General features: G+C 42.0%; 1 protein-coding gene across 4 annotated transcripts; it reads left to right on the forward strand.

Moving 5' to 3' along the window:
- Nucleotides 1-914: 914 nt before the first annotated feature.
- On the forward strand, nucleotides 915-10,571 carry LOC136423681 (eukaryotic initiation factor 4A-I-like). 4 transcript variants are annotated; one of them, XM_066411955.1, is made up of 12 exons: nucleotides 968-1,038; nucleotides 2,974-3,036; nucleotides 3,873-4,133; nucleotides 5,003-5,126; nucleotides 5,453-5,585; nucleotides 5,873-6,024; nucleotides 6,570-6,735; nucleotides 7,372-7,481; nucleotides 7,817-7,960; nucleotides 8,662-8,889; nucleotides 9,341-9,420; nucleotides 9,795-10,571. In XM_066411955.1, the coding sequence occupies exons 1-12, from the start codon at nucleotides 1,010-1,012 to the stop codon at nucleotides 9,937-9,939; spliced, it is 1,635 nt and encodes a 544-aa protein (XP_066268052.1). In that variant the 5' UTR covers nucleotides 968-1,009; the 3' UTR covers nucleotides 9,940-10,571. The 4 variants fall into 4 exon arrangements, with proteins under 4 accessions (XP_066268055.1, XP_066268053.1, XP_066268052.1 ...); XM_066411956.1 differs by lacking the exon at nucleotides 2,974-3,036 and having other exon boundaries at nucleotides 966-1,038; XM_066411957.1 differs by lacking the exon at nucleotides 3,873-4,133 and having other exon boundaries at nucleotides 970-1,038.
- The last annotated feature ends 2,070 nt before the right edge of the window (nucleotides 10,572-12,641 follow it).

Raw genomic sequence — 12,641 nt, forward strand, 5'->3', positions numbered from 1 at the left:
CGGTCTTAGACATGTTAGTATAGGAGGGGAGGAGGCCCAATCAGCCCCCGACAACGAGAGATTGTGTAACACATGCTAATTGCTGAAAATTGCAGTGCTTGAGCTTCCCTTTCCTCTGGCGGAAATCGACTAAACTGCAGATTGCGTACGAAAAGTTGGGGTGGGGTGTTTGTGACGTAACACAATATACAGTATTTGCCAACTTGCCTACTTTTTGACGATGAAGGTTGATCAGTGAACATATCTACGACTACAAACATGCATTATGCATTGTCAAGTTGACAATCCTTGCATCTTTATGGTCTACTTTTCTTTTAGAATTCTTTTTCTATCATCTTCCTGCGATCTTTTACCTGTTCCCCTAAGTGCGCTCTTATGAATGGCATTGTTTGACAAAAATGTATTATTTACTTCTTCCTTGAAAAACAGGAACAATTTTGCGTAAACAATTTCCTTTTGCAAACGGGACATTTTTTAGGCAAGGATTGCCTACTTGTAATAAACTTTATTGAAAAAAAATGACATCTCATGGAACCTTAACCCTCTGTTCGGGACATCTCACATCCCTTTGTCCACTCACCGGTCCAGTCAGGGGTATTGCGCAATGCAGGTGCATTTTGGCGCCCACGTGCAGTGGTAGGGCGCGGCACGTGGGGCTATTGACGTCATTTCCGTCCAGCACGAGCCGTGATGTTGAAATCAGGAACCCCCGAACATTATACCGGATATTTCGCAATCGAAAGTGTCCTTCGTTAAATCCCTACGCGACACAAGAAAATCTCAAAAAGCATTAAATTTATCAAGATTAATCAAAACTACCTTGCGTATACTTAAATGTATCTTAATTGGGAGAATCAACATTTTTTCTTATTTTCCTGAGGTAAATGAACACAGAAATCGTTACTCAAATGTGGAACTATTTTGTGTTAGCGGGCTTGCCGTTCTAATGTAAGTGGGTGCGCAAGCCAGCTGTCTCACTCTGCAGAGTACCAATATTCACTTCGGTAACATGTCCGACTACGCTCAGACTGAACAGGGGTAAGTTTCAGCTTAAATAGTGTTTACAAACACTGTAGAATATCAGAAATAATTAGAGTGAGGATTGTAGAATTCAATTTGTCCAGGTAGATTTTTTACTGAGTGCCTAATTTGGCGGAATTCGACATTTTCGGAGGGGATCGACTGAATGTGGAATCCAAGATGGCCGCTTTCTTGAGCACGTGTGATTTTACCGGCATCGCAGATGTCTTAGCAGGAATCATATTAGATCCCTACCACCCTCATTTTGTAGCAAATAAGGTCAATGTAGATTTTATTTCATCGGTCCTTGAATGCGGAGTGAGTAGGGGATTGTATTAGCCAAGGCCGTAGCGACGATTGCGACATACCCTTTCTAGGTTCGTACGTCATGCCATTTTTTTGGCGCAATGCCGGCAAAATGTGCGATAGGAAGTACCGCCTGCCATTACTCCCAAATTTCGACGATCTCAGTCTTTTTAATCATATGTCAGATTGTATATTGATATTTTTCACTAACAAAGCTGGTGATTTTCTTCGTGAAGTCGCACCGAGTGAGATGAATCATCACGGAAGCGAGAACAGTCATGGGCACAAAAGATTCACTCCTAAAATGAATGAATGGGCCTTAACAACATATTGTTTGCCCACTTTTACGGTGTCACCAATAACGTATAAAAAGTTTGGTCGTAAAAAGATACGGGTATGAAGGCTTCGATGAAAAACTACCGTACTTGTGAGCTGATCCCATCCATTTTTACGTGTCATTTCTCTTTGTTGAGCGTCTGTGTTGAATATTCATGTGATAATTACATAAATGAGAAGCATATTTCGCAATGTTGTGCTTACAGTAGTTTTGAAAGGTAAATTATTCAAGACCCCCATCAACTCTCAGCATTCATTCGCAATTGCTTGGAGAAATTATAGGAGTGTGAACAATCTGCTTGAAGCCATGTAAAAATGTTTGACAATACTTGTAAGTTGTATGGTTTCACCTGTCTACTTTCTACTGTGGCCTCACCAAGGTTATCATAATGATAGATAAGTCACCTTTTTATTGGGTTTACTTTATACTAGCATCCTGTCAAGATGTTAGAAATGGTAGAATCGGCGACAAGAACAGAAAATGTTGAGGTATAATTTGGTATGACCTGTCCCAGAAACTGTGACAATGTCATGGTATTTCAAAATTAATTATATTATGTTAGATAAGTACAAATGAATAAGAGGTCAATGTTTTAGGTGCCATCTATAGCAAGTTCAATCAGTTCAATTCTCATTCAAATCCATGGCATTCTTGCCTTTTCTGTCCTTACAAAATGGACAGCGATTTTGTCCTTGGTTTTTGTTATCAGCTCCAAAATCAGTGTTTGCACCAAAAGTCCCACCAGGGATTAGAAAAATGTCATTATGTAAAGCAGTTATTTCTGAAAGGGCAAATTGAATATCAAAGTTATGTCCTTTCCCCTGCCAGACTTTATCAAGGAAACCCTGGCCCCTACCATATCCATTATCAGAAGATCTTTAGATGTCAGTAACCATTGGACTTGACCAGACTGAACAATGTGGACTTAACAGCAACCTCAAAGCTGTTTAGTAGTCTATAGTGCGGCAAAAGTCAAGTACATGTATTGATATTGAAGTTGATTCAATATGGCAATGGCCTTTTTGATGACACCATATGGACTAATGATCTCATTTATTCATGGTACTGGAGCAAAATCTAAAACTTGCCCAATCATTTTTGTTGTAGTGGTTTTAGTGTATTAGACAATTCCTCTTTTTTAAATGTAGCTTTCTTAAACAACAGGAATACTTTAATTAACTAAGTAGAAGTTAATTAGGGGTATGTAGGTGTTAAAATCATTGAGGGTTTTGTTCTCTGAGGCTTATTTTGCATAAGTGAAAAAAATGGTATTTTGAGTGTATAATCCGTAACATTTGTTATGCATTTAGGTCTGAAGGCAGACCTACAGATAATGGCTCGGAGGTTCAACATGAGGAACTCCATGCCAAAAGGTTGTTTGAATTATCATGTCCAGTAAAAACCATCTCCCCCTATCCCTGAGGTGTTCTCACAACTGAAGCATCGGTGTTTTCTCATGAATCAAGGGAACGTGAAAATTTGCATGCATCACACCATGAAGATGTGTGCACTAGTCCACCAGATTTCAAACAACCTCTTCCTGTAGCATTCCATAGTTGTGACATCGTCTGGTTGCTTGGCTTGTGTCTGCTTGTCGAATTAGTGGTGTTAGTTACAGACAGTTGAATTTGCATGATGTAACTTACAGCATGGTAGACAAGTGTTGTCATTATTTTTTTGCTAAATTATAAACATATTCAATCAAGTTGTTATCTAGCCATTTAAGGGAATGCACTGCCCTATCCCCACATGCACCATATCCTTGATTCGACACCCTTATTTTCTTACTTTGGAGTAGTACTAATTGCAAGCTTTTGTCCTCTCAGACTTTTGCCATGTGCATTTTCATTTTCACAGCAAAGTCAGGTTTGGTGAAGATTAATGGTTGTGTAGAGTGATCATGGGATGAATGGCCGCTTGGTTATGTACAATGAAGCCATGGTCTCGTCTTTTACGAGCACCTACATTGTATTTCAGCTAATGTAGATCACACAGACCATGTGTAACACATTAATAAAAACTTTGGTGTGAACACTTTGGTCTCAGTTAGAAAGGGTTGCTCAGTTTCAAACCCAGATTAGAAAAGTCAATGATCTACATGTGTGTTCCAACATGGATAGAAAGAATGTTAAAAATATTTAGTGGAAGAAGGTCATGTTTATTAAGTAGCACATGCAGGGAACCTCACAGGTAGTTTGTCCTTGCCTAGGGTTGGCTGGGGCCCCCAAGATCTGGGGCCTCGGGAGCGAAGAGATCTCAGTCCACGGGATCTTCGCGATCTTGGGCCCAGGGAGTATGAACCCCGCGATCTAGGGCCAGAAGAACGCAGAGATCTGGATCCCAGAGAAGCCAGAGATCTTAGTCCCAGGGGACCACGTGATCTTGGCCCTCCTGGCGACTACGAACCTCGCAATCTTGGGCCCAGGGAGTACGAGGATGAGGAAGACGAATATTACCGCAGATCCAGAAGGTTCTGTGTGAACTTTCGCTTGTTGGCATGACAACAACCTGCCATAATTTGGTTTTTGCTCCATCTCCGCATGGTGTGTCAGCTGTGTTTTTGACACTTACCTTACCGTTCTGTCTACCATACCAGGCAGTGGTAGCTTTTCTAACACACATGGTTTATTTTTACTTCTGCTTTACTAGAATAGCTGTAGGTGGTGATGCAGCTTTGAAATTGCCAGAAATGCTTGAACAAATGTTGCAATGAGAAGTCTTCATTCGGTAACTGTTTGCTTCCTTCATTTTATTCAGCTTGAAAAGATGCAGTGTAGAGTAGGATGCATCACAAGATGAGTCCACCTGGCATCAGTGTGATTTTTTTTCCAGTGAGATTTGCTAGAATACATCCAGTGAATGATAATGTTTGAACAAGCTACTGACTCACATGGCCTGTGGTGTGGTGCCCTAACCTTTGACCTTACATACCATCGACAGAGGGTGCGAGTTCTATTTTTGTATTGTATGCTGCACTGTGGCATAGTGTTTCTCCAAAGCTCTACAAATTGCCTGTCATCAAAAAAAGGGAAACATTTGTGAGCTCAGGGTGGGGAAAAAATTAAGCTACACGTATCATGTGCCGCAGCTAGAAGAAGAAACACATATAATCATCCGTCATTACTGCAAAATTGATGAATATAACAATTTTACCAGAATGCATATTGATAAGGATTTTATTAACAAACCAATATGGCTGGAACTGACAGTGAAAATGAAGAAGCATGACTGACGTCCATTGGTAGGTAAGCCAAGGGTATAGCATGTCCAACACCTACATGAAGTGGTAGCACTCCCCTGCATGGCCTTGTTGTGACCCTTGTGTGCTGTTTGTTGCAGGCCCGATGAGGGGTCATGGGGACCTTCTGACCAGAATGGACCTGATGGAGGAGAGAACCTTCACCAGAGCGCCCACAATGCTGAAGATGGGCCTGCTGGAATGGACCCCGAGGGACTCATTGAGGTACGAACCTAACAAATTTTCCTGTACATGACGGTCAGAAATTATCATAGCTGATATTGGTTTGATTGATTTTAAATCCTAACCACCAGAAATGTTGATTGGTTGCTAGTAGTACAGTGATGTATTTTATTCTTAACGTCCGTGGCCCCTCCCTCCACTCAACAGACCTTGTTGAAAAGTGGCCATAATGACATTGAGCTTAGATAGAGGCCCTGACTTGATTTAATAGTGTATGGTACAAGAGTGGGAAGAAATTTGGAAGATGCAGTTCCACATGTGTTGTTTTTATCAGGAAAGAAGACAAGGTCTTTATTTCTCTCTTACAGACCAACTGGGACCAGGTAGTTGACAATTTCGACGACATGGGTCTCCGTGAGGACCTACTAAGAGGCATCTATGCCTATGGCTTTGAGAAGCCCTCTGCTATCCAGCAGAGAGCCATTTTGCCTTGCTGCCAAGGTGGGTAATATTGTTATTCATTGGTTAACTCTTGCCCGAAGGCTAATTGCAAGGGAACACATAGATACGATAATGTAAAAAAGGTTTTGAAACGTCTAGTCTACAGATCTATCTGATGTTTCTGCATATATCATTAAGGGGGGGTCTTCTGAGTCAGTGGCTTATGTTTTATTGTACAGCAGTTAAGTCTATTGATGTTATTTCAAGAAACTGTAGCTCCACCATTACCGTAGGGCTGATGAAGATTCAGAAGTTTCAATACTGAAGACTTTTGTGTTCTTTTCCAGGCCGTGATGTGATTGCGCAGGCCCAGTCTGGTACGGGAAAGACTGCCACGTTCGCTGTCGCCATCCTCCAGCAGCTGGCCATGAAGGCAGGAAATGCCGGTAGAAACTGCCAAGCCTTGGTGCTGGCACCCACTCGTGAGCTGGCACAACAGGTAAAAACTCAACCAGCTTTTTATACAGGGCTCAAAATGCCACCTGCACATATCACAATAGTGCAGGTAAAATTGGAGCTATGTAGGTATTTCTGATGCCTACCTGCACCTAACAGATATAGGGAAATGTAGATTTTAGCCTCTATTGTCCAGCATGCAACATTGACTTAAAATGTTTTCGAACCCTGACACACTGACTTTATTCTATTGGTGACATCAGCACATGCATTGATATTGGCCAGTTTTCAAAAAGAAATGACAATGCCATCATTGGCTGGTATGCCATCAATGTTGGGCAGGGTTGGGTTGGGTTAGGCAAAGGGTGGGTCTGGTCCGCTGCTGATTTCAAAATTAAGGCCTTTTTTCATTCAGTGTGACTTTAATGAACAGTTTGCCTTCATAGTTTATTAGGTAGCATTGACTTCATTATGGAAGGCCACCCAAAATTTTACTTTCCATGAAGTAAACCTAACAAAGATGTCAATGTGGGTTACAGAAATGAATGGAAATTTAACATCTCCCAACCATTTTTCCTCTGCCCCCAGATCCAGAAGGTAGTGCTGGCCCTCGGCGACTACATGAACGCCCGCTGCCACGCCTGCATTGGAGGCACCAACGTGCGTGCGGACATCTCCGCCCTGGAGGAAGGCGTCCACATCGTGGTGGGCACGCCTGGCCGTGTGAACGACATGATCAACAGGAGAGCTCTCAGTAAGTTAACTACTGTAGATTGTGAAATGTTCAGTGGTTTTATGTTCACAGCTTTTGTGGTGAGCTCTCACGGCAGACTAACATATTGTGAATATGTGCTCTGTATTGTTTCAACCTCGAGTGTAACGCACTACGAACACTCCTATCTCCGAAATTAATAGAAAATACGAAATTAAGTCTCCGCAAACTTGGAACTGATTTACAGAAATCCAGCTACAGATAGCCCTGTAGCTGTCTCTTCAACATGTGTGGTGGGGTAAAGTTATCCAATAACCTTCCTAAAAGCACCCCACTGAAACATCCCTTGACAGTGGCGGCCGTCAACGGAAGGAGAGAACTGCATGGCCGTGGGTGAGGGGGGGTCAGGCTGCGGCCACGCTGGCCTACTCCTCAATGGGTGGTGCAACAACCGTTCAGTTCTTTGCCGAACAACAATTTCTCCTCAAAATGAAATTTCCTTTGGAGTGAAAAACATGGAATCAATTCTTTGGCATAGAAATGACAGTTTCTCTGTAGACTATATCAAATACAAATTAAGTGACAAAGGGGTCATTAAATACATGTGGTAGAAGGACAAGATTTTGGGGAACTTAATTCTTAGGCTTGTTCTAACCCAAGTTATGTCCTTTTCTCCAGATACCTCTGACGTGAAGCTGTTTGTGCTGGATGAGGCCGATGAGATGCTGTCTCGTGGTTTTAAGGACCAGATCTACGACATCTTCAAATTTCTGCCATCTGACATTCAGGTAAGATCAGCCACACAATTGACATCATTATCTCGGGTAAAAACAGGCTTAGTCCCTCACTGATTTGATTTAATATGGTATTGTTTGAACCATTATTAATTCATGAGAAGCTCAAATCAGCCTGCAGACTGCTTTTCATTGAAGTCATGAGTGTGAGGTACGGGTCAGGCAAAATATAACAAAGATATTACACGATTGAAGTTCTAATAAATCCATAAACATTTTAGAAGCCTACAGTGATCTTGTATATCAGAAACTTGTATATAGTCTAAAATGTTGGGTGAACAGTTTTTTGTTTTTTTCCTTTCTGATTTCTGACTTGGGTCTTGTTTCAGGTGATCCTCCTGTCCGCCACCATGCCCAGCGACGTGCTGGAGGTCACGACCAAGTTCATGCGCAACCCTATCCGCATCCTGGTCAAGAAGGAGGAACTGACCCTCGAGGGTATCAAGCAGTTTTACATCAATGTGGAACGTGAGGTGAGTGGCCAACAGTGCTGTCCAGTTGTGCATTAGGAAGTGCGCTTTTACTGGTTCCTTGCAAAATTATTGTAAACCCGTTTGTTCAAGAGTTATAAATGTTTTCAAGTATTTGTGTGGGAGAGTTGTTCTGTTAAGAGAGAAAGGAATACAGGTATAGTTCTTGGATGCTTCCTTCAGTATAAAAAGTAACTTTTGATTAAATGATTTTTTGTATCATTGTCAACTATTGGATCTCACAAGATCAGATTGGGACTAAAAGAAAAAATGATCCAAAACCTTCCTAAAAGCACCCCACTGAAGCATACCTTGACAGTGGCGGCCGTCAACGGAAGGAGAGAACTGCATGGCCGTGGGTGAGGGGGGGTCAGGCTGCGGCCACGCTGGCCAACTCCTCAATAGGTGGTGCAACAACAACAACCATTCCCTTTCTTGTCCCAGTGGAGTCTCTAAAGAAGAAACTCATAACATTAGGGAAAGAAATTCTAAGCAAATTAGACAGTGACACAATACAAATGCTGCTTCAACAAGCGGATAGATTTTGTAAACGGTCAAACGTTTCAGGTAGCATCCACTCCCTGAAACGTCTGATGACTAGCAAGATCTATCCGGTTGCTATCTGGATGTCTGCCCTTCATCAACATAGACAGTGAGTTTAGGGACATGCTGATTAAAGTTCTGTTTCCTGTTGTTAATCTCAGGAATGGAAGCTGGACACCCTGTGTGACTTGTACGAGACCCTCACCATCACCCAAGCCGTCATCTTCTGCAACACGCGGCGGAAAGTCGACTGGCTGACCGAGAAGATGTCCGGGCGGGACTTCACCGTGTCCGCCATGCACGGCGACATGGACCAGCGCGAGCGGGACCTGATCATGCGCGAGTTCCGCTCCGGATCCAGCCGTGTCCTGATCACTACTGACCTGCTGGTGAGTGGAAGCAAAAATTGACAGTATCCAGTTTATCTATGTTCATGTGATGATTGAAAGATGTAATAATTTTTTGGCACTGACTGGTAGGGTTTGAATCATCTTACTTTATGTTGCAAATTGAAGTTTTTGAACTAGTCTAGTGAGTGGACACAAAAATTGACAGTGTCCACTTCATCTGTGTTCATGTTTTACACCATGTGATGATTGTAATGATTTTGAGGCACTATTAGTGTTTGTCCTTTTACTCTGTCGCAAGTTGAAGTACTCTGAACTAGTCTAGTAAGTGGGCTCAAAGTTGACTATGTCCTGTCAGTTGGTGCTCGTGTGTTACACCATGTAATGCTTGTAAGATGTAATTCTTGTGATAATTTTGTGGCACTCGTTTTACTCTCTGTTGCAAGTTGAAGTACTCTGAACCATTAACCTCATAACTGTTTCCTCTTCACAGGCCCGTGGTATCGACGTACAGCAGGTTTCCCTGGTCATCAACTATGACTTGCCAACAAACAGAGAAAATTATATTCACAGGTAAGTCTTGCAAACTGACTCCTACATCATACCACATGCATGTGTAAACAGCATATATACATCTAGTGATTGTTCACTTGGTACGGTCAATTTTAACAAAAGATAGACATTGTTTTGTAATGTTAACAAAAGAAAAGATAATGATTTCTGAGTTTCAAAAATAAGAATGGTATTGTGGATGTCTTAGACTATTTCTGATGAACTGCAAGAAGTGATGATGTTTCCTATCATTCATCTTTCGGGTCTGAAGACCAGTGTTGAAAAACTGGGTCCCAACGTTCTGAACTTCCTGCATCTGTTGTGACCTGTACACCAACCTACAAACATGAAGCACAGACTAAAACATGCCCTGTTCTCTTCCTTTTCTCCTCCAGGATTGGACGAGGTGGTCGTTTTGGCCGTAAGGGAGTGGCCATCAACTTTATGACAATGGAGGATTCTCGTACTCTAAAGGACATTGAGCAGTACTACAATACCCAGGTTGAGGAGATGCCCATGAACGTGGCTGATCTGATCTAATCAAATAGCGTTGGTCGCCGTGCTTTCCTGCTCGCCACTATTTCCCTCTCGTTCACACGTCTCCGCTCACAGGGAATGTGAGGTTGTATCTGATATTGAATATTGCATTGACGGTAGCCCAGGAAAGCACTTGGAGGCATCTCGCTATTAATATTGCGCCATTGATTCCTCTTGATGATAAATATTTAAAGTTGAAGAGGTCTTGCTGCGCTGTGTACATTGCCGTACACCCAGCAGGGCTTTGAACATATTGTACAAGAGTCCTGTAAACTCGGACAGCTGTATTGTACTAGCTCTCTAGGTAGTTGATCACATTATAGTTATATCTATCATTGCTGTCTTGTCAAGTTATTTTTTTGGGTAGTGGCAATCGTACATTGTATGTACGTATTCTAGAGAGGATCAAAGACTACCTGTGACGTTGTGTCGTCTTGGAAAGAAGATGACGTTACCTGTAGAAATGGGAGGGATTTTCGCACTGTACTGTGCAGATTGCCACAGGCTTCAAGTATGTAGTGAAAAAGCCAGGTATTGTGAGGCGTATTTTGATTCTGATTGTAACATGATCAGTATTTACATGTCACTTTGTATAATTCTGAACCATAGATTCAGTAAAAATTCTTTAGTCTTCACTGCGTGTGTCTTAGTGTTTATTTGAAGTTGGGTGATTTAGTACATTGTAGTTTTCCATATACAGTTTCTGGCATATTGTAATGAACATTGCTCTCGCCAGTAACTTATGACATCCCTTGACTTTCATATTTTAAATTTGCTCATCTTGATCATTTGAACAAAAGACCTTAGCCTATGACTTCTAGATGTGAACACAGGTTCAGGCTGCTTGCAAAGAAGAATGTGGGTGAAAAGAAGCCGCAAAGTATCACATCAATTCTTCCTGGTCTCTGGAGCTATCTGCCACCCCAAAATCAAGACTACATTATGTCCAGAACTGAAGATGTAAAACTGGAAGTACAAAGAAAAGCAGCCTGGAGGCCCAGATATGACATGCATCTTTGGCATCATAATATTAATATGCACCCACATACCAAATATCACAAACAACAGCAACTACATGAAACCACGCATTACAGCTTACAATGTGGTAAGCAGTGAATTGTCATAGTTTAGCCTTCTTGCGTTCGATGGCCAAGTATCTGAGGGGTAGGAGAACCTCAAATATTATGTTAAATTTAGTCCAAAGTAAACTACTGTGCTCCCTATATCTTGATGCTAGAAGAGGAAACTGTGATGCAAACTTGTCCACACAGATGTACATGCAGCCATTGAAGGTACAAATGTACTTCCCTGGAGTACAATGTACTCCCCTGGCCATGAATTAAAAGTGACAGTTCTGGGGTTAGGAGGATGTAGCCTAGCCTGGAATCCAGACCTATTATAGCTCCCGAGTCTCTCTCCGCACTGAGAGCGGAGAGAGACTCGGGAGCTATAATAGGTCTGGATTCCAGGCTAGATGTAGCCTGGTCACAGTTAAGCTGTCCTGTCAGCCAAAGCTAAGGCCAAGTCTAGTACATGTAGCATAATCTCCAAGCAGATCATACGGTGGTGCTTAAGTATCCATGGGCTGAAACAAAATCTATTTGCCCGTGGATACTGTCCTGCCACCAGAGGTTCTGCTTTGACGGTATGATATCGGGTTTTGTTTCAGCCACGCCAAGTTTTTCTCCCTTTTTTTCCCCTGCCAACTCTCGAAAAAAGGTGTCCTGGATTTATGTTTGAAATAATCCTTAGCATGTACAGATTTGATATAAATGTATGTTTGAAATACGGACAAGGTGAGACCATTTCAATGCACTGGTAATGAGATATTGAGAAACAAAAGTACAAAGAGGGAATTTTATATAATTAAGCAGATGTTGGGATCCGTATGGGGAGGTGATCTGTTGACAAGAGTACTAAATGTTGCATAAACAAGCATAAAACACTGAGAAGGAGCCAGATCCTTACATCTGCTTGAAGATTAAGCTGCTACTCCTACCAACATAATGGCATAGCTTGACCGGCACTGCATATCCAACTTGTCGCTAGAGGGCTCTTTTGGACTCAATTTCATCTCATCTGGCCGGTCGTGAAAGTGTCACGGGCTCAATTTGGTGAATGGTAACAAGAGGTTTATGTCAGCTTCAGACAACCAAGGACGGTATATAAATAGTAACGGCCTTGAGACAACCAAGATTTACAATCAGTCAATTTCAAAACACAATGAGTCATCCGATGTGTTACGTGCTTATTTGGACGCCTGGGTCCGATGTAGTGTCCTGCTCAATGTTCTATGCGTGTTTGAGGCTTTTAAGAACGTTCTACTCGTGGGTCGCCATTTGCCTTCTTCCTCAGAAAAAAAGCGTAAAACACTGGAGAATCCTAATTTTTGCTTGAAAATAACATGTAGTACACGTAGTGGTCGCGTCATGGTTCGAACTGACACAGGAGAAAGGGCGACAGCAGCACGTGATTTCATGCTAGTGGGCCGGGAAAAATAAAAACAGTACCGAGGGCGAGATCTAAACTCTAAAGCGAACTGAAAACTTGTCTATTGTCGTCAAGTGAAGTGGTAAATGCCCTACTGTTATCGTAGAAGTTGCTTCCAACTTCAAGATAATGTAACAGTGTGCAATATGTCACAATTTGCAACTTAATGAATTCTGCAAATTTGATATCAACAAATGCATCATTCTCACCGCACC

This window comes from Branchiostoma lanceolatum, chromosome 17 (genome assembly GCF_035083965.1).
Source record: "Branchiostoma lanceolatum isolate klBraLanc5 chromosome 17, klBraLanc5.hap2, whole genome shotgun sequence".
In the NCBI taxonomy this organism is placed as follows: Eukaryota; Metazoa; Chordata; class Leptocardii; order Amphioxiformes; family Branchiostomatidae; genus Branchiostoma; species Branchiostoma lanceolatum.

What these genes read in the sequence shown, in the direction of transcription:
- LOC136423681 (XM_066411955.1), top strand. Translation starts at nt 1,010, where the DNA reads ATGTCCGACTACGCTCAGACTGAACAGGG. An exon ending in GAGGAACTCCATGCCAAAAG is followed by an intron (nt 3,037 to 3,872) that starts GTTGTTTGAATT and finishes GTCCTTGCCTAG; the next exon opens with GGTTGGCTGGGGCCCCCAAG. An exon ending in TGATCACTACTGACCTGCTG is followed by an intron (nt 8,890 to 9,340) that starts GTGAGTGGAAGC and finishes TCCTCTTCACAG; the next exon opens with GCCCGTGGTATCGACGTACA.